Source organism: Drosophila grimshawi, unplaced genomic scaffold, assembly GCF_018153295.1.
Source record: "Drosophila grimshawi isolate 15287-2541.00 unplaced genomic scaffold, ASM1815329v1 contig_44, whole genome shotgun sequence".
Lineage (NCBI taxonomy): Eukaryota > Metazoa > Arthropoda > Insecta > Diptera > Drosophilidae > Drosophila > Drosophila grimshawi.
This window is the reverse complement of record NW_025063240.1, coordinates 8887275-8906879: the sequence shown is the minus strand read 5'-3', so window position 1 is coordinate 8906879 and position 19605 is coordinate 8887275. Positions and strand designations below refer to the sequence as shown.

The 19605-nt window shown below is 44.6% G+C and overlaps 2 protein-coding genes across 5 annotated transcripts in view; one reads left to right on the top strand and one right to left on the bottom strand.

Moving 5' to 3' along the window:
* The first annotated feature begins 308 nt into the window (after positions 1 to 308).
* On the top strand, positions 309 to 4486 carry LOC6557917 (isoleucine--tRNA ligase, cytoplasmic). Its single transcript, XM_001984791.2, has 6 exons — positions 309 to 542; positions 599 to 1217; positions 1280 to 1912; positions 1967 to 2817; positions 2884 to 3376; positions 3448 to 4486. The coding sequence occupies exons 1-6, from the start codon at positions 394 to 396 to the stop codon at positions 4393 to 4395; spliced, it is 3693 nt and encodes a 1230-aa protein (XP_001984827.1). The 5' UTR covers positions 309 to 393; the 3' UTR covers positions 4396 to 4486.
* Positions 4487 to 6972: 2486 nt separating this feature from the next.
* The window catches only part of LOC6558521 (teneurin-m), a 141649-nt gene continuing 129016 nt past the window's right edge, over positions 6973 to 19605 (bottom strand). Inside the window, exons 4-10 of one of the 4 annotated variants that reach the window (XM_032743415.1) lie at positions 17252 to 19054; positions 16435 to 16718; positions 15839 to 16250; positions 15173 to 15718; positions 14901 to 15108; positions 13843 to 13869; positions 6973 to 13215 (exon numbers count right to left, since the gene is read on the bottom strand). In XM_032743415.1, coding sequence (XP_032599306.1) covers positions 7596 to 13215; positions 13843 to 13869; positions 14901 to 15108; positions 15173 to 15718; positions 15839 to 16250; positions 16435 to 16718; positions 17252 to 19054 — 8900 coding nt within the window. In that variant the 3' untranslated portion in view covers positions 6973 to 7595. The remainder of the gene's footprint in view (positions 13216 to 13842; positions 13870 to 14900; positions 15109 to 15172; positions 15719 to 15838; positions 16251 to 16434; positions 16719 to 17251; positions 19055 to 19605) is intronic. The other 3 variants (XM_001984792.2, XM_032743416.1, XM_032743417.1) reach the window with 3 other exon arrangements.

Below are 19605 nucleotides of genomic sequence, written 5' to 3'. Positions count from 1 at the left end.
TTAATCAATGGGTATACACTGTTTTTATTACACCAGCGTTCTAATAATCGATGATTTAAGATATTCCAACAGCTGTTCTGCTATTAAAAATTCAACTTAATTGCCGTTTTAGACGTTTACCAGCCGCAAGCTAAGAACAATTTTAAAATTAAACCATTGCGTAGACCTTATCGCACCGAGTTGCCCACTATATTATTATCATTATAACAAATCAACTAAGCCCGCGCTAATAACATTCCGAATCTGTTAAGGTTTTAGGGTGCCCAGAGGCGTCACTTTTAGTGTTGCACATGTTGCCATCGCATCACTTTTCGTACTTTCGGCATTTCATTCAAAGACTAAGAAAGAATTTAGATTAAATAAAGTCTGCAAAACGTCGAAAGCCTGACAGAAATGAGCAATCCGGCGAAATTGAAACGTAGCGACGTCTGTCGCGTACCTGAGAACATTAACTTCCCGGCCGAGGAGGAAAATGTGCTCAGGCAATGGCGTGACGCGAAAATCTTTGAAAAATGCAGCCAACTGTCAAAGGGAAAACCGAAGTAAGTTTATTGCCCGATTGCATCAGACAGTCTCTGAATGAAGTCTTCGTTTGTAGATATACGTTTTATGATGGGCCACCGTTTGCGACCGGGTTGCCGCACTATGGCCACATCCTGGCTGGCACAATTAAGGATATTGTGACGCGTTACGCGTACCAACAAGGATACCATGTGGATCGTCGCTTTGGCTGGGATTGCCACGGGTTGCCGGTGGAGTTTGAGATCGATAAGATGCTCAACATCAAGGGACCAGAGGATGTCGCCAAGATGGGCATCACTGCGTATAATGCCGAGTGCCGAAAGATTGTCATGCGCTATGCGGACGAATGGGAGACAATTGTGACGCGCTGCGGTCGCTGGATTGACTTCAAGAACGACTACAAGACTTTGTACCCCTGGTACATGGAGTCCATCTGGTGGATATTCAAGCAGCTCTTCGACAAGGGACTCGTCTATCAGGGCGTTAAGGTTATGCCCTATTCCACGGCGTGCACAACTTCGTTGTCCAACTTCGAGGCGAATCAGAACTACAAAGAGGTCGTGGATCCCTGCGTCGTCGTCGCACTCGAAGCAGTTACGCTGCCGAATACCTACTTTCTCGTGTGGACCACCACACCGTGGACACTGCCCTCCAATTTCGCCTGTTGTGTGAATCCAAAGATGATCTATGTCAAGGTGGGCATATCTAATATTATTATTTAATCATATAATTCTTGACTTTGCTGATATTTTCCTAGGTGCGCGATGTGAAGAGCGATCGCCTCTTTGTACTGGCCGAGTCGCGTTTGTCCTACGTTTTTAAGACAGAGGCGGAATATGAGCTGAAGGAGAAGTTTGTTGGCCAATCACTCAAGGATCTGCACTATAAGCCACCATTCCCATATTTTGCCAAGCGTGGTGCTGAGGTTAAGGCACACCGAGTCCTCGTGGACGAGTATGTGACGGAAGACTCTGGCACTGGGATTGTTCATAACGCACCCTATTTTGGTGAGGACGATTATCGCGTTTGCCTGGCTGCGGGCCTCATTACCAAGTCGAGCGATGTCATATGCCCCGTGGACGATTCCGGACGCTTCACTTCCGAGGTGACTGACTTTGCCGGCCAGTATGTCAAGGATGCGGACAAGCACATCATGGCCAACCTGAAGGCGAGCGGAAACTTAGTGTCCAGTGGTCAGGTGAAGCATAGCTATCCATTCTGCTGGCGCTCAGACACTCCGCTAATCTACAAGGCTGTGCCGTCGTGGTTTGTGCGCGTCGAGCACATGTCCAAGAACCTATTGGCCTGCAGTTCGCAGACTTATTGGGTGCCGGACTTTGTGAAGGAGAAGCGCTTCGGCAATTGGCTGAAGGAGGCCAGAGATTGGGCAGTAAGTTAAACGCTTGTGCTCTTCTACATCCTTCTATATCCTATTCCATTGCAGATTTCACGCAATCGCTACTGGGGCACACCGATACCCATTTGGCGATCTCCTAATGGTGATGAAACCATTGTCATTGGTAGCATAAAACAGCTGGCGGAACTCTCCGGTGTGCTGGTGGATGATCTGCATCGCGAGACAATTGACGACATTGAGATACCGTCAGCGGTGCCCGGAAATCCACCACTGCGACGTATCGCGCCTGTTTTTGACTGCTGGTTCGAATCCGGCTCAATGCCATTTGCCCAGCAGCATTTTCCCTTCGAGAACGAAAGGGATTTCATGAACAACTTCCCGGCGGATTTCATTGCCGAGGGCATTGATCAGACACGCGGTTGGTTCTACACGCTCCTGGTCATATCAACGGCATTGTTCAATAAGGCGCCGTTCAGGAATCTAATTGCCAGTGGATTGGTGCTGGCCGCCGATGGTCAGAAGATGTCGAAGCGCAAGAAGAACTATCCGGATCCCATGGATGTGGTGCACAAGTATGGAGCGGATGCCCTGCGTCTCTATCTGATCAACTCACCGGTAGTGCGTGCGGAAAGCCTTCGCTTCAAGGAGGAAGGCGTGCGTGATATAATCAAGGACGTATTCCTCCCATGGTACAATGCCTACCGTTTCCTGCTGCAGAACATTGTGCGCTACGAGAAAGAGGATCTCCAAGGCAAAGCTCAGTATTCGTATGATCATGTGCGGCATCTGCAGAACATGGAGCATGCCTCGGTTATTGATGTATGGATCCTGTCGTTCAAGGAGTCCCTGCTGGAGTTCTTTGCGACGGAGATGAAAATGTATCGCCTATATACGGTGGTGCCCAGGCTAACAAAATTCATTGATCAACTGACCAACTGGTGAGACAAACTCATGCCCTATTTCCCATCATAGTTAATCATTAATAATTCAACTGTCACTTTAAGGTACGTGAGATTGAACCGTCGCCGTATCAAGGGCGAATTGGGCGCCGAGCAGTGCATAAAATCGCTAGATACTCTCTATGATGTGCTGTACACCATGGTTAAGATGATGGCCCCCTTCACGCCATACCTAACCGAGTACATTTTCCAGCGACTGGTGCTGTTCCAGCCACCAGGTGGCCTGGAGCATACCGATTCCGTACACTACCAAATGATGCCTGTCAGCCAGCGCAAGTTTATTCGCAGCGACATCGAGCGATCGGTGGCACTGATGCAGTCGGTGGTGGAGTTGGGTCGCGTAATGCGAGATCGCCGCACACTGCCCGTCAAATACCCGATTTCTGAGATTATTGTCATCCACAAGGACACTCAAACGCTGGACGAGATTAAGAGTCTGCAAGATTTCATACTCAGCGAGTTGAATGTACGAAAACTTACCCTAAGCTCGGACAAGGAAAAGTACGGCGTAACGTTGCGTGCAGAACCAGATCACAAAGTGAGCACGTGAAGCATTCACATTATATTTTTATACTATCATATTCTTATTCTTACTTGGGCCTGTTTTAGTCGCTGGGTCAGCGCCTGAAGGGCAACTTTAAGGCTGTTATGGCAGCCATCAAAGCCCTGAAGGATGACGAGATTCAACAGCAGGTCGCCCAAGGCTACTTTAGCATATTGGATCAACGCATTGAGCTGGAGGAAGTGCGTGTCATCTATTGTACCTCTGAGAAGGTGGGCGGCAACTTTGAGGCACACAGCGATAACGAAGTGCTGGTCCTAATGGACATGACGCCCAACGAGGAATTGCTCGAAGAAGGTTTGGCGCGCGAGGCTATTAATCGAGTGCAGAAGCTCAAGAAGAAGGCTCAGCTGATACCAACGGATCCAGTTATCATCTACTATGATTTGAGCGGCAATGCTGGCAAAAAGGATGCTCAGGCAGCGCAGGCACAGCTACAAAAGGTGTTGGTCAACTATGCGCCAATGATAAAGGGGGCCGTCAAATCGGAATTCGTTCCATTTGACGAAAAACAGGCAGCCTCCAAGCGCCAGATCATCAGTGAGCTTGTGGACCTCAAAGGTGTTCAGCTCAATTTGACAATTTGCTCTGCCGAGGAGCTGCAACTGCCCAGCCTTGCGTGGCTGAATGTAACCTTAAGTGGCGAGCTGCAACCGCGCTTTGCCAAAGGCAACAAAGCATCTATTCTACTTCAGCATAGTGCCAGCAAAGAGTACATTACTTTGGACGCACTGCGTCGCGAGCTGGAAGTGCTATTTGGACTGTATGGTATCAGTTATAACATTTATGTGGTGGATCAGCGGAAGCAAGTCAGCGAGCTCCAGGCCATCGATAAAAGTCTTAGCGGAAAGCTACTAATTCTGACTCGTGGCACGGATGCACTAAATCAGGCCCCAAACTCTGAGGTGACTTCGATCCCATATTCAAATTTTGTGAACCAGCCGTCTGGCGGCACCGTCTTTACTGAGAACCCAAAGGGTCATAGCCTATTATAAATGGGGATTAGTCAAGGATTAGCATGTTGCTTTGTATTTATTGTAAACCGATAACCGAAATATGAAATTAAATAAAAATGTTTTCAATAAGCTTCATGTCTTTGTTATTATCAGCTATAATCTGGCCAAAGGACACCCGAATAATCCTGAAAGAAGAGTTGTTCAGGGCATAAATACAGAGAGCTCATTCTGAAATTACATTGTGTAAATATAAAATACCAGTTATTGTGTTTTTTTTAATTTTTTATTTTTATTGAAATCGCTTTTTTTTCGTTATATTATTAGATATTATATATGGTTGAATCATACATATATATCGGCTTGCCATAAATGTGTGTATTTTGTGTTTGATCTCTGCTTTACATACGAGTATCTTTTGCTGTTCAATTTTTATGAGTTTAAGTTTAGCTTCACTTCGCCTAAGTTGTGCAGCGTTCTGCTTAATACAATGCACAAGTGTTGTTCATAATTTATTTATTATCAAAGGGTTATCATTTTGCTCTATCAACTTTGCTCTGAGTTTGCTATGAGTTTGTCAGTACAAATACGGAATAATCGTAATATATGAGTTTAACCAATTATAATGTTACCTCTTTTGTTTGTTTATTTTGTATTTGAAAAAATTTACATCTCGTTTTGAAGAACAAAAGATACTGAGTCAAGTTAAGCACAATTAAGTAGACGTAGTAGATACATATTGATTTCTGTCTGTCAGTCACAAATTTTTTGTTTTCTGTTGTGTTCAAGCTGATTTCAATAATTTCATTTTAGGTTTTTGGTTAATATAATGCTGCTTAATTTTACTACATATACATTTATATACGTTTGCTGCATTTTTATTATACAATTCGTTTTGTGTAAAATAGTGTTTTGTATCATTTTGGAAAACATGAAAATTTGGTTTTCTTTATGCTTCTCTTTACACAACATTTCGCATGCCACAATCGATGCACGCAATTACATATATATATATGAGTTTCGTTTTCTTTTGTTTTGTTTGTTATGTTTAATTTATTTGTTTGCTTACAATTAATTTTTCAATGTTCATTATTATATGTGTGTGTTTTGCATTATGTATAATTTTATTTAATAAAATTACTAACACTTTAGCTAATTCCTACGTTTTATTTTTAACTCCTTTCCCCTTTCACTTTCACAATTAGTTAAGTGCTATATTCGATCTTCTTATGAGTTTCATCATTAGCCTAATCCTTAGTGACGATGTGTAGTTGAGTGTTTCTATATTACAATGTGTAGTTTTTATATGGGGTTTGCGTATTATTTTATGTTCAAGACTTAAGTATGCGTTCTTAGTTTAAATGCTAGTTTATTTATATCTCAATAGTCAATAGTTTAGTTTCAGTTATAAATAGTTTAATAATGTGAATAATTATAAACAAAAAACACTTTAGCAAAGTGACAAGTGAAAAGACAGGATATAAGTTTTAATTTAATATATATTTTGAAAATTACAAAAATAAAAAGCTAATTTAAAAAACGATAAGAATATCGAGATGCAATCTTAATCTAGCATTGGATTGAAGGCATTATAAACTGCATTGCTTTTACAAATTAACATGGCAAAAATGGTTAAACTAAATATTGCAATTTAAAAAACTAAAATCTTAACAGACTACAAAAAAAATAAAACAAATGAAACAGAAAACGAATGAGTAAAGTACTTTGCTGTATTAAACGTTCGGTTCGATTTTCTTTACTTCGATTCTTAATTTTTGCAACATTTCAAGTTGTGAAATGAAATGTTAAGAAATATATCACAATTTGTAAAAAGTATTAATGCATTTTGCCTTCGAAATGAATTCAACGGTTGAATGATCAAAATAAAAAGTCAGTGATGAAATAGATAGAGAGTATTCGAGTATGTTGGAGTACGAGTATGTTTTGTATAGTATTTCGTTTGGTAAGGGTTAGCTGACGCAAAATTTCATTTTTGATTTTTGGCTGTCGAACTTAATTAGATTCTTTTGAGTAAATTCGAGCATTCGCTTAAAAAATACGAGTCTATTTACGCATGTCTAAACTAAAAAAGGGCTTCAAACAAATCAAAATGGCGCGCTGAGTGTTAAAGCATAGTTAAGTATTGTAGTTGTTTATATGTATGTAGTATGTATGTACAATATACAAAGCATTTACGAAAATGAAGCAGCATTTTAAGTTCGTTTTTACCATACGAAGAGTACGGGCTAGGCTAGGGGATACTACATTTGTATCTGTATCTGTATATCATTTGTTATTTTTTTTTTCTTCTCTTCTTGCGCTTTTCTTTTTTTATTTATTTATTTTTTGTTTTGATTTTGCTGGGGACTCTTTCAACTTTTTACATTTATTTATGATTTATATTAATATTTTACTTATTCGAGTATGCATAATTTCTTTTGTTTTTTTTTTGTTTTGTTGTTGTTTGTAATACTTGTTTGACATCGAATGCAACTGGCTAATTAGACTTCTGTAGACTAAACGAAAGTGGGCGGTTTACTTGGCATTTCGGCTCCAAGCAAACGTTGCCTGTCATCAAGGAATTGTACAGCTTTTGTTTGTGTAGTTATCTTTGTTTTATGTTTTTTTTTTGTCATTATTATGTATACTAATCTATATGCCCGAAGTAAAGTTTTCGTTTATATATTATTGACGCCTCTCTGTCGTATATTCTGCACGGATAGCCTGGTTGTCTTGTGAACCAAGTGCTTGTTTTGCATATGATATTCAAATTTTAAAAAATTACATTTAATGTTACACGTGGACTAAACATATCCCTATTGTTACCTTAAACTCAACATCAACATACATACATATATATTTTTGTTTGTTCTGGTGTACATATACATATATTTCGAAATTTACGTGGTTTTCTTGGTTTTGTTCGTCTCGATATTTTTGTGGGTTTGCTTTGTGACTAATATTCAACTTTAAACGCGATTAAAGTTTATATTAATGAGTTAAATTGAAGTGTATTCTGTGTGTTGTTGTGTCGTGATGTTTTTTCTTTTTTTTGGGTGTGCTTGGTGCTTATCGCCTATCGCTGCTGTATTTCACCTAAGTAATTACAAAATCTGCTCCTCGGCTGCCTCGCTGCTTGTTCTGCGAACAGCCTTGCCCACAGCTATCAAGTAGTCCTCCGGCCCGTCATACTCTTCCGTTGCTTCATCTGCAGCTTCACTCTCCAGCTCCTCCTCCTCCACTCACGCGTTCAGCTCTCCATATTTCTGCTGTCGCCGATTGGAGCCGATCCGATGGCTGTTGCCAGTCTTGCGCCGCTTACGCTTGGCATCGCGCTGGAAGGCCACATTTCCGGGATCGTCTGCCAGCTGTGGATACTTGTGTATGCTATGGATGTCAATGCCAATCCAGCCATCCACATCACCGTGCTGAATGAGCTCCTCTTTCTCCTCCTCTGTCCAGTCGCCACGGCCCTGGAATCCGGCTGCAACCAGCTGCTTCTCCAGCTCCCAGGCACGCTCAACTGCCCTCTTGTGGGCATGCTTGAGTATGCGATGTCGCTCTTGCTCGGGATCCACACCGTACTTGATGATTACCACTGCCTCGGGGCCATGTAGGCGTAGCTCCTTAGCAGCACTGCCACCGTGATCGCTGATCTCGTGTGTTGATATGTTGAACATGCCACCAAGGCGACGCAGCTCCTCGTTATCGTCGCGCAGCTTGAGAACGTTATCCTTGACAAAGTAGAACACATCCTGATCATGTATGCTGAAGTGCAGATCCAGGAAGTAAGAGTTGTTGAACACAGAGCTAACCACATCCTGTACGACACTATTGGAGCCATCCACCACACTGACCAGGGCACGTCCACCAATCCTCGAGAGTAGAACACCCTCTCCAAACACGGCGCGACGATAGCTGACACGTGGCAATAGATTGCGCATCTTGGGCTCCATTTTGAGCAGTGGCTTGGGTGCAAAATCAAAGTCGCTAAACTTCTCGTTGGTCTTCTCGACGATGCACTCCAGGCCCGAGATGACACCAAAGTCGGGTGCCAGTGTGTTCGACTTGATGGTGGCCTGTGGCGTGTACTGGGTTTGTTTGGTGTACCTGTTGCTCTGCATGTTGTTCAGTTCGTAGCCGAAGAGCTGCAACCAGGCATCCAAGTCGATCATATAATTCTGTGGCTTGTTACGATTAATGGGATCATTATTGTGATATCTGTAGATGAAGACATCCGTGGGATTTGACATTTCGGTGGCCAGAGTTTCCCAAAGTGGTGTCATCCATTGACCCACAGTCGAATCGTATTGTCTCTGTTCTGTGTAGATTAGTTTGGTGTGCGGATCGATCAGTCCACCATGGAAATCGATGGGTACAAAGAAGTCCGGCTTGGTATCCTTAATGGTGCGCCCGAATGGATTGCGCTTCACCTCTTTAACAATGGCCCCGTTCATGTCGAAGAAGGCCAATGGAGAACCATTCTGATCAGTTGCCACATAGTATCGTAGTTCGGCCTGTTCCAAGGCGATCAGCATGTCCCGATCGTCGTAGTAGAACTTCATCGTCTTGCCCAGCTTGGGGAAGTGAACGTGTGTGACCAGTTTCGGTGTCTTGGGGTTTGCATAGTAGTATTGTGTGACGTTGCCCTTGCTGTCGTGCCAGGCAACGAGGCGGCTCCGATCATCGTAGTAGTACCAACTCTGGAACCGATCTCGCTCGAAGGCATGGATCAATTGTCCTCGATTGTTGTACCTGTATTTCTGCTCGCCTCGTCGAACAACAAAGCCACGTGCATCATAATTATTGAACTCCACATCGCCCACTTTAATGACTCTGTCGCCAATGTCGTAGCCCAGGTTTATCTTCTCGCCCTGATCGACAATGCCAACGGTGTTGCCGTTTTCATCGTACAGATACTTCCAGTTGTTGGTGCCCAGGACTTCAATGACATGTCCATCCGCATTGTAGTTGATTTTGTCAAAGGCCGTCGATCTGCCAAAGGTTGTCTTCTGGGACTTGATGCGATTACGCAGATCGTAGTCGAGCTCTAAGCGGAATACATCGAAGCTCTTAATGTTCATTAGCACGCTCTTCACACGTCCATGCTGATCATAGTCCACAATGGTGAAGAACTGTTTGGCCGAGTCCTGAATCACGGTGCGATTGAAAGCGTTGCGTGTGATCTTCAAATCCTGTACGACTTCAAGTTGGCCCAGATTCTGGCTGTACTTGTAGCGTGTGGTGGGCAACTCCTTGTCATCGATGGCCATCTCAATGCCGCTCAAGCGAGCGTTGCCATCGTACGCATACTTGTAGTGGGCCGATGCCAGTGAGTTCTTTGAGCCGAACCTTAACTTCTCGTCCTTAAGGATACCGGCGTGATATTTGAACTCCCTGCGCAGCTCAAAGCCTGGCTCTTGCACCTCAACGGATTTCACTAGGCTGGTCGTTTCCTGATAAGTATAATGGGTACTTGAAAGTCCGGCCAATATGGTTTCTAGTCGTCCTGCAGCATCATGCACGAATGCCACTTTGCCAGACTGATGTGGATGTATTTTGGCAAGAATCTGACCCTCATCGTTGTAAAGAATTTCGAATGGATGACGATTAATAGGCGAGTAGTACTGATACTTGAAGAAGCCAAGTGACGTCTGCAGCGAGAACGAGTGGATGTGACCCCGTGGTGTTGTCAAACTCTGCAGAGCACCAGCATCATCATATTGCAATAGATAGTCTGATCGTCGTGGTGTGGTCACTTTCAGTGGCAGCGAGCCAAACATGTCCTTGAATGTATAAACCATCGACGAACCATCGCCATACTTGATCTCATTCAAGCGTCCATTGCGATCAAAGGTGTAGGCTTCCTGCAGCACGCCCCATTTCCAGCTGACCAGTCGCCCAAAGCGATCGTATTCCAAATCAACATCCGCATAATCACCCGACTGCGGACGGAAGCTAACCGGACGCGAAGTGCGATCGTAGGTCACATTAAGAAGCTCCTGCTTGTCATCAACCATTACAACAACCGATTGCGTTTCACGATCATATTCCAGGGTCAGCACATTGTCGCCGTTGACACGCAGCTTGCGGCCAACTTCAGTGACTGGCCGTGGGGCTCCCTTGTTTTGTTTGCCCTGGTTCAGTGGCTGCTGGCGTCGCACAAAGTAGCGCCATTCGAAGCGATTTGCCAGATCTCCGGCAATCTCTGTGCGTTGCCTAGCTGGCACTGGATAGCTCTCGCCCAGCAGTGGACTCTGCTCGGCCAGAATTGTGTAGGGTACAACTTCCATTTGTAAATTGTGTCCCCAGGGTGTGATGCTCGTCGTTGAGCCATCCATGTCGACGGTTGTGCGTGATTCTGCGGCTCCATTCTTAACGATAACTGTGGAGCCCTGTATGAGCATGGTTATCTCCTTTTGTGCATTCTCCGATACCTTCACTTGGGCGCCCTTTACACTTAAATCAAAGTTGAGCTCAATGACTCTGCCAGTTGGTGTGACAGCTGAAGTTAGTCGGCCAAACTCATCATAATTGTACACATAGGAACGTCCAGTGGAGTCCAGTTTGGTCTTCAGCAGTCCTGTCGGTCCGTGGTACTCGTAGGTGACATTGTAGTTGTCGGGTGTGCTCAGCTCGTGCAGCATCTTCATGCGAGTCATGCGCAGACGGCACTTCTGACCCTTGGTATTCTCAATGGAATTCACTTGAGAAGTGTAGTCGCGCAGCAGGAAGACCTTGTTGCCAGCCGCATCAGTGACGGTGCTGAGTTTTCCATTCGATGTGTTGACGTTGTACGTGAAGACGTAGGTCGTTTCTCCTGTGAGAATGTTGCGCGTGGAGACATGCTGTCCAAATCTATTGAAGATATATATCTCCTGCATATCCGGTGCGTATATTTCGTACTCGCGAGAAGGACTCGCCTCTGGTATGCTAGACATGACGGAGCGTATGCGATAGTTGGCCTGATCGGCAATGTGCACGTGTCCATCTGGAGTGACTGACAGGGCGGCAATGGTGTTGAATTTTGCACTGGTGGCTAAATAATGATCGGCCTCAAAGCAATCGCAGCCACGTTCCAGACAATTGCACTTGGACTCGGCGCCAGCAAACGACGAAATGCGTCCATCTGTGCCAATAACGCGAACCCGATTGATGCGCTGAGAGTCGCTCTCCGCGACGAAGAGTTCGCCGAGCGGGCCGAAGGCAATCGATTGTGGCATAACGAGAGTGGCGTGAGTGGCCAGATCCGTATCGTAGGCTGTGGACGCACTAGCGCAATGCAGTGGACGACCAGATATGACGCGGACTCGTCCATCGGGTGTCATCCGCAGGATCATGTGATCGTCAATGATGTGCAGGGTGTTGTCCATGGGCGAGACAGCGAGCTCTGTGGGCCAGCGTAAATGCATTTCCTCCAGCTTGAGTGTGCCCTCACAAGGGATGGGCTTCCAGTGTGACTTGTGCATATGGTTTCCAATAAGGGTGCTAACGATGCCATCACGATCTACCATGCGGATATTGGTGCCATCAGCAAAATACAGGATATTGTCGCTGGATATGGCAATGCCTTTGGGATAGGCCAGTTTGGCATCCTTGGCAAGGGCCCCGTCACCACAGTGGGCCTCGTCGCCGGGCAAGCAACGCTCACCGGAACCCACAACCGCTTCCCAGTTCTGTTCCGGCTGCGAGTAGTCATTGATGTCGCGCACACGTATAATCTGATGCGATTCGGGATCGGATACGTACAGTGTGCCGTCGAGCGGACTAAGAGCCATGTGGTAGCGATAGGAGACACGCGTGGCATTCAGCTTGACAACGGTGCGAATACTGCCATCAGTCATTATGCGGCGAATATAGTTGAAATCGCCAACGAAAAGACTGCCATCGGGAGCGGCGGCCAAAGCAACTGGTGCGAGCAGACGCTGCTTCATGGCCAGACCGTCGCAGTCTTGGCATTCCAGCGGACGCTGATGGCCATCACCCATCGTGGTCAGAATAATGCGGGGCTTGTTGCGCAAATAGATGTTGGAACCGTCGCCCTTCTGCAGAATGCCCTCGTGGAAGTTGTAGCGATGATGGATGTCCAAATTCCAGCCACCAACCTCAGATATTGACATGTCGTGTCCACTCAGCTTGGTTGTCTGTATATCCCAGACGGTGTCCTTGCAGTCCGTATACTGATATCCCACCTTGACTACGGCTGTCGTGATGCCATAGACACGCTGTCTGTATATGTTTAAGCGATTCCAAGCATAGGTGAACTTGATGCCCGGATCAGCCTCAAAGACGCGATCAAACAGAATACCCTCGATGGTAATGCGCAGATGAATCAGATGCAACGATGCGGGTATCGTATCCGGCGTCAATTGTAGTTTGATCGTCGACAAGTAGCCAGCAGCGCGTGAGGAGTGGTATACCAGATTCAGACCTGTGCCGGGTATCTGTAGGGATTCCTGAATCACTTGCGACTCGGCCAGTATGGCGCTGCGGTCGGGACAGGCGCCCTGGAAACCATGCTTCCACGAAGCCAACACAACCGGCTTCATTTGATCGTAATCGTGCGAGAAACAAGTGTGCGTTGTTGTCGTTGCCAGACCCTTTTCCTCAGACATGCTCATCACCATCACATCGATGATGACGACCTCGTTCCATGGCACTTGGACAATGCGTGACTGTGGCCGGAACGGGGCACGTCCAAATTGCAGAGTGACTGCTCCGCCGCCATTGACCATCAGATCGAACCATCCGTCGTCGCGGGTTAGGGTAAAGCCCTCAAGTAGAGTCGTCGTGGAGACACGCACGCCCACCAGCCCCATGCCCAGGGAGGTGACAACGCGTCCACGAATAACGGCCGATCGGCTGTTGGAAAAGTGACAAAAGCAATAAGTTAGTCGGGTCTTGTAATGATATTTCACTAGGGGGTGAACTACAGCTACAAATGTGGCTAACAAGCATATCGAATTTAAGATTCGCTTTAACTACTTTAGTTAACAAATAATGCGATATAAGTACAAATAAATAACAAATTCACACGCACATAACATAAGACTCGTATCAACACACAAAGGTTTACAATTTGAACAATATAGTATGTATATGTATATATATTTGTATGTGACCTAGCATTGACCTATGTAAGTACGACATTTGTTTAGCTTATACGTATGATAAATGAAAACCCCAAATTATTTGATTGGTTGTCTGGCGAGTAGAGTAAAGTACAAATAAATTCATTGACGATCCCACAAGTGTGTGTGTGTGTGTGTATGTGTGTGTGTATTAAAGTAAAATCAACTACCAAATCATCTTATTGAAATATTTATAGAACTACGCTATAAAATATAATGTAAATGTATTCAAGGAATAAAATATATAAGAAACTTAACAGTTGAATAAATGAAATGAGTGTACCAAACAACCATCGAGTATCAGTATTAGTAGTAGTAGTTTTAGTATTATTTTAGTACCGGTTTTTCGCTTGCTTACCTTGCATTGAAATAATTCCAAAAAATGCTGTTAGTAAATGATTTTGATTTATAGCGAGAACAAATAGCGAATATAGAATTCGTTAGTTAATACAAAGCATTTGGAATTCGTTTGCGCAACGTTCGTTTGTGTTTGTATTTTGTGATGGGATTTAGTAGCGAGTAGTTGTAGTAGTAGTAGTAGTAGTAGTTGTATGAGGAGGAGCGAGTAGTAGTTATAGTGATTAGGTATTTATTTAATTTGTATTCGGATTAAGGGCACGCGTGATGAGAAGAAAAAGAGAGCAGAGAGAAAAATAATTGAATTAGCATGGTTGTCGTTGTTTTCTTTTTTTTGTTTTTTTTTTTTTGGTTTTTATCTTTTACTAGTTAAAATTGTTTGTGTTTTGTTGGAAACCCCTTGACCAAATAAAATATCATTGATTTCGATCGACACCGAAACTAGCAGCGACCCTTCACAAGAACCCTTGAGCTTATTTAGGAATCGGAAGATTATGGGAGCAGTATGTATTTTAGGGATTTAGTGATTTATGATATTCACTCCTTGTGAAAGGTGTACTTAAAAGTTAATCTTACGTTATATATATATACTTAAAATTCTCTCCATTTAAATGAATACTTATTTATGGTACCTTAAGAATGCTTTGAATACATATTGTAGATTTGATTTGGTTTGTTTAGTTTTAGTTTTGATGGGTAAGTTTTGAACATAGGACATTTAGGGATTTATTTACAAGATTTTTAATGGGATTTGGGATTTGTGTACGGAATTGTTTTTGCTTTATTTTCAGGATTTGTTTTAGACGAGGGCACGAAAACGAAAAACGTAAATATATAAACATATATAAATATTAATTATGCAAACTATTTTGATTATTATTTGATCCAGCTAAATGTTTTATATTATACAGGAAATATGGTTTAAAAGATCGGGCTCCTCAACGGGCCCGTTGCCAATTCTGGAAACTATACACAGTCTTTAACTTTGCCGACAATTTTTTGTTTCTCCAATTAAACTAAAAACGATGAGCAGCAAATTGGCTACAAGGAAGCACCTACCTCTCGTTAAAGGTCTCCAGCTTGGCATAGTTCTGCAGACTGCTCTCGTCGATCAGGAATTTCATGCGCTCAAAGAATGAGGCCGTTATTGCCGGTGGCTGTTTCCTGAGTAGAACATCAATGGGTTTGGGTGCAGAGACACATAGCTGGGATGTTTTACAGACGTGGCTGGCACAGCACTCTGGATCCTCACAGTCAACCAGGCCGTCTAGTGGAGACAATAACATTGATTATTGGCGGTACATAAACAAATAAACTGTCTTTTTACTTACCCTTGTCATTGTCCTTGCTATCGCCACAGTTGAGCTCCAAGGCTATGCCACAGTCCGGTCCGTCCCAACCATCGTAGCAGCGGCATTCCCATTGACCTTCGCCGCTCACCCGACACTGTCCATGTCCGGCACAGCTGCTGGGACAACCCTCGATGGTGCAGTGCTTGCCATTCCATCCGGTTACACACAGGCAGGTTCCATTCTTGCACTGGCCATGCTCGTTGCAACGGCTGTCGCAGAGCTTCGTATTGCAGTAATCGCCACCCCATTCGGGGTCACAGGCGCAGGCATCGCCCTCGCAGCGACCATGCTGGCCGCAGTCAAGATCACACAGCTCCTTGGAACAATCGTCGCCGCTCCACTTTGCCACGCAAGTGCAGGTCTGTGTGTCCAGATCAAAGTTGCCATGACCGGAGCAGTCGGGTAGGCATTGCAGGGCATCCTGGTCCATGGTGGCGCAATCGGTACCTTTCCAGCCCTTCTTGCAAATGCAGGTGCCGTCAGCGCAAAAGCCATGTCCCGAGCAATTTGGATGTGGGCAGTCCACTAAAATAAGAAATTGATAGTGTTTCAGTAATTGAATTAAACAAGTTACGCACGGAGAACTGGGAAAACTGGGTATGGGGGAAGAGTCTTGGGTTGGGTGTTCGACTATGTGGTTTCTACCTTCTTCACAGAATTTTCCCTTATAGCCACGCATGCATTGGCACTTGCCGCTGACGCAGTGACCATGACCATTGCAGTCGGCCACCTCGCACTCGTCGTGCCTAAGCGAACACTCCTTGCCCTTCCAGCCCGGATTACAAATACACTCGCCGTTGATGTACTCGCCATGCTGGGAGCATAGCACTGGACAGACACTCTCACTGCAATCATCGCCACCAAAGCCGGGATTGCATTGGCAATGGCCCAGCAAGCACTGGCCATTGCCTGAGCACCCGTTGGGGCAGTTTTGAGTCATGTCCTCGGCAATAGCTGCATAGAAAGTCAATTCCTGCAAATCCCCATCATCGTTGTAGAGCGAGACAAACCAATGTCCCGGTTCCATATACCGAGTCACCTCACGCGTTATCGAAAGCTGACATTGGCAAGCAAACAAGCAAGCGAGCGAGCGAGCGAGCGAGATCCCGATTAAGTCATGTGCGTTGAACATATATATGTGTGATGTGTAGCGATTAGGTGATCCATGAAATGCACATAAAAGTGGTAATCAGTTAGTTAATGCATTAGACAAAACATCGACGAGCAGGTGGGCTACTTACGTGTGCTGCCCTGGCAGTACGTGTGCTGGCACTAAAGCCACTTAGCACCTCCTTGAAATGGTACTGCGTGTGGGTGGGCAAAGCGTTACGACGCCCATAGACTCCAATCGATGCACCCCTCGGAATGGTGTAGTCAAACTTAACGTAGGCGGGCTCCGATTGATAGAATTGCATGTTCCAATAGCTGTACGGTTGTATCTCCTTTGTCAGTTTCTGGCCCAAAGTAATCTGGCCAAAGGTAGTGCCATCCGGTGGAAAACTACGTGCGGGGAACGTGCGAGCACCTGGATCGGAGCGTATTCGATATAAGCGCGACAAGAGTGCAGCATTTGTGAGCAGTGATTTGGTCGACAGAAAAACAAAAACAATTCAAGTTTGGGTTAGTTGTCGTCATTTTATGAGGATTTTCTGGTGATAATGAAATATTTATATGCTATGTAAAATATATATATAATATGTAAAGACGATCCTTGAGATCAATCCTTGCCAATTCTATGTGTGTTTGTGGAGGTTCGCTGAGACATATTACTTAGTCAATGACGTTTTTTTGTTTTCAAAATTTACATGGCCGTAGGTTTATGTCATATATTCATGCTTGAAGGTACTTTGTACAGATGCGGCTATTATGAGGGGTTATGATGTGTTTATAGAAGGGCAAGCAATTCCCTGTTATGAAAATGAATTTGTTAAAGGAGCATTAGCCTAAAAGTTAAAAGTTAGCTGTACAGCCTTATAGTAGTTATTAATTAGGTCAGTCGATGTGTTAATTATAAGCACTTTAAGTGGGGTTAGCAGTTAGAGCAGACAGTACAATCACCTTCCAGTATGAGTATAGGCATAACATCGGGACATGCAAACTTTTCATCAGAACGTACATCAGCAACAGTAACCGTATCAGTGTAGTTATCAAACTCAGTGCTAAAGGAGTTAGTATCGGTTTGGGATGCAGTGGTAGATGCAAATTGGTCGTTTTCATTATCAGTCGAGACATGGTTTAAAATTGTTGTGGCCTCTACGTGCGGCTTGGCTGCCATCGAGTTGGCGGAGTCAATGTCAACTTGGCTAATGTCGTTGTGGTCCACGAAAGAGGACGAAGTTGGTGAATGGCTCAGGCAGCTGCAGGGGCAATCGGGCATACGTGGTGGCGGCTCGGGCACACAGGAGCCAATGCTCTCAATATTATTGTCCTCATCATGGACTGCATGCTCATGGGTCAGTATCTGCTCCAAATGTTGAGGGCCGCCGCCAGTTGGCACAGCGACTTGGAGCGTGTAAATCGAATCATTTCCGTCGTCGGTGGCAATGGTCAGATTGACCAGAATACGTTTACTGGGACGATCGAAGCGTTCGCTAACATATGGCTTTAATGGTGTCAAATGGGCTGGGACAACATTCTCGTCATTCTTCTGCTGCTTCAGAACCTCATTTTCACTAGTTGGCTGAATCTGAGGCTGAGGCGGCTTTTCCTTAGGCTGCTCGACAGCCGTTTTGTATAGGTCCACCTCATTGGAGGTGGGCGCTGCATCTAATTTGACTATATCGATATCGTCATCATTATCGTCGAAAAGTGCCGCATCGCTCAGCATTAAGTCGGACCCAGTTTGATTTATGCTTAGTGGGGGTGGAGTTGACTGCTCCTGCTCCTGCTCCTGGTTCTCGTTCTTCTTCTTCGTATTCGACTCATAGTTGTCGGCTAAATCACGCTCATTATTGTTATCATCAGCAGCAGCAGCAGCGGCAGGTTTCTGCTTCAGGTTCTGTTTGATTTGAAAATCATTTTCAATAACGTTGTCGGTTGAGGACGTCCCCTTAGTGTTTTCCGTGCTCGCGCTGCTCCTGGTGTCGATTTCAACAATGTCATCGTTGTCACTTGCCAACGTCGTTGTCAGCATTGAGTCCGCACCCTCGCCCTTGTCGTCGCTGTTGTTGTTGCTGTCGCTGTCAGTTTGATTATAGTCATCAATAACAACAGGAGAAATGCCGCTTGCCTCTGTATCTGACTCAACGCTGATGGCATCGCTAGTCTCTTTGGATTCGTCGAGCTGCTGCTTACGCTTCCGTCTCGGCTTGGCAAGCGTCTTACCTGCTGCCTTAAGCAAATTGAAGTTTAATGATTTGCCAAATTGTTGCCTAGTCTTAGGCACTGTTGTCCCCATAGTTGCCTCCTTCTTTTCATCTTCAGTTTCAGTTTCAGCTTCATAATCATAGTCACTAATATCATCCATAAAGCTATCAGCAACGTTCTGCTCGAGTTTCAATATGCCATCGATGTTGTGCAGAGTTTTATCGTAATTGCTATGTCTGGCTCCCGGAGAGATGACTGTTTCCATTGCCTCGTCGGGCTGCTGTTGTATATCAACGGACTCATCTATGGATTTCGCTGGTGTGGTAACAGCCAAATTCTTTTGTACATGGACTCCACTGGCGCTTGTAATTAAGTCGCTAAAAGTTTCTGCAGCAACATCATCATCAGCATCAGCATCAACATCAAAATCAAAATCATGCCGCCCCCCCTGCCACTCCATTAAACTCCGTCTATGGCGACGCTTATGTCGCTGGTTGTGAGCAGCCTCGTTGACAGACAGCCTTGTTGACACTGCTCTTGTGCCGCCTTGACTTGCTACAGGTATTCGGAGGAGCAGAGTTAGAGAGCGATATTACTTTGTACCTTCATTGTGGTTAGCTTTTTGAGAGGTAACCTTCCCCATTTGGAGCAATCCACTTTTTACTCAAATTAAGCATAAAATGTATTTTTAATTCAATTCAAAATGTTCATTGCATTTAAAGATTAGCGTGTGTGGGTAAAAAGCTGACAGATTGCGGTGACAGCCACGGGCTATTTCTAGCGGGTTGATATGGTCATGATTGGCATAGACTGAGAAATTGCAAGAGACAGAGAGACAGAGAGAGAGAGAGAGATTGCGAAATAGTAAGTGTGCAAAAGAGGGTTATGTCAACATTTGACAGCTTAATTGCCAAATGTTAAGTGTCATGTGTTTTCCATTTGACCTAAAAATAGACAGCACAAATATCCAATCCTCTTTTGGACAAGTTTGGGCCAAAATAAAAAAATCATATACTGTGAAATAAACCAGAGTTCTTTTAATTTGCTGACGTTTTGTCAATAAACCTGGAGCGGGAAACTCTTTGCAATATATGTGTATATAAATA

What these genes read in the sequence shown, in the direction of transcription:
- LOC6557917 (XM_001984791.2), top strand. Translation starts at nt 394, where the DNA reads ATGAGCAATCCGGCGAAATTGAAACGTAGCGACGTCTGTCGCGTACCT. An exon ending in CAAAGATGATCTATGTCAAG is followed by an intron (nt 1,218 to 1,279) that starts GTGGGCATATCT and finishes ATATTTTCCTAG; the next exon opens with GTGCGCGATGTGAAGAGCGA. An exon ending in AGGAGGCCAGAGATTGGGCA is followed by an intron (nt 1,913 to 1,966) that starts GTAAGTTAAACG and finishes ATTCCATTGCAG; the next exon opens with ATTTCACGCAATCGCTACTG.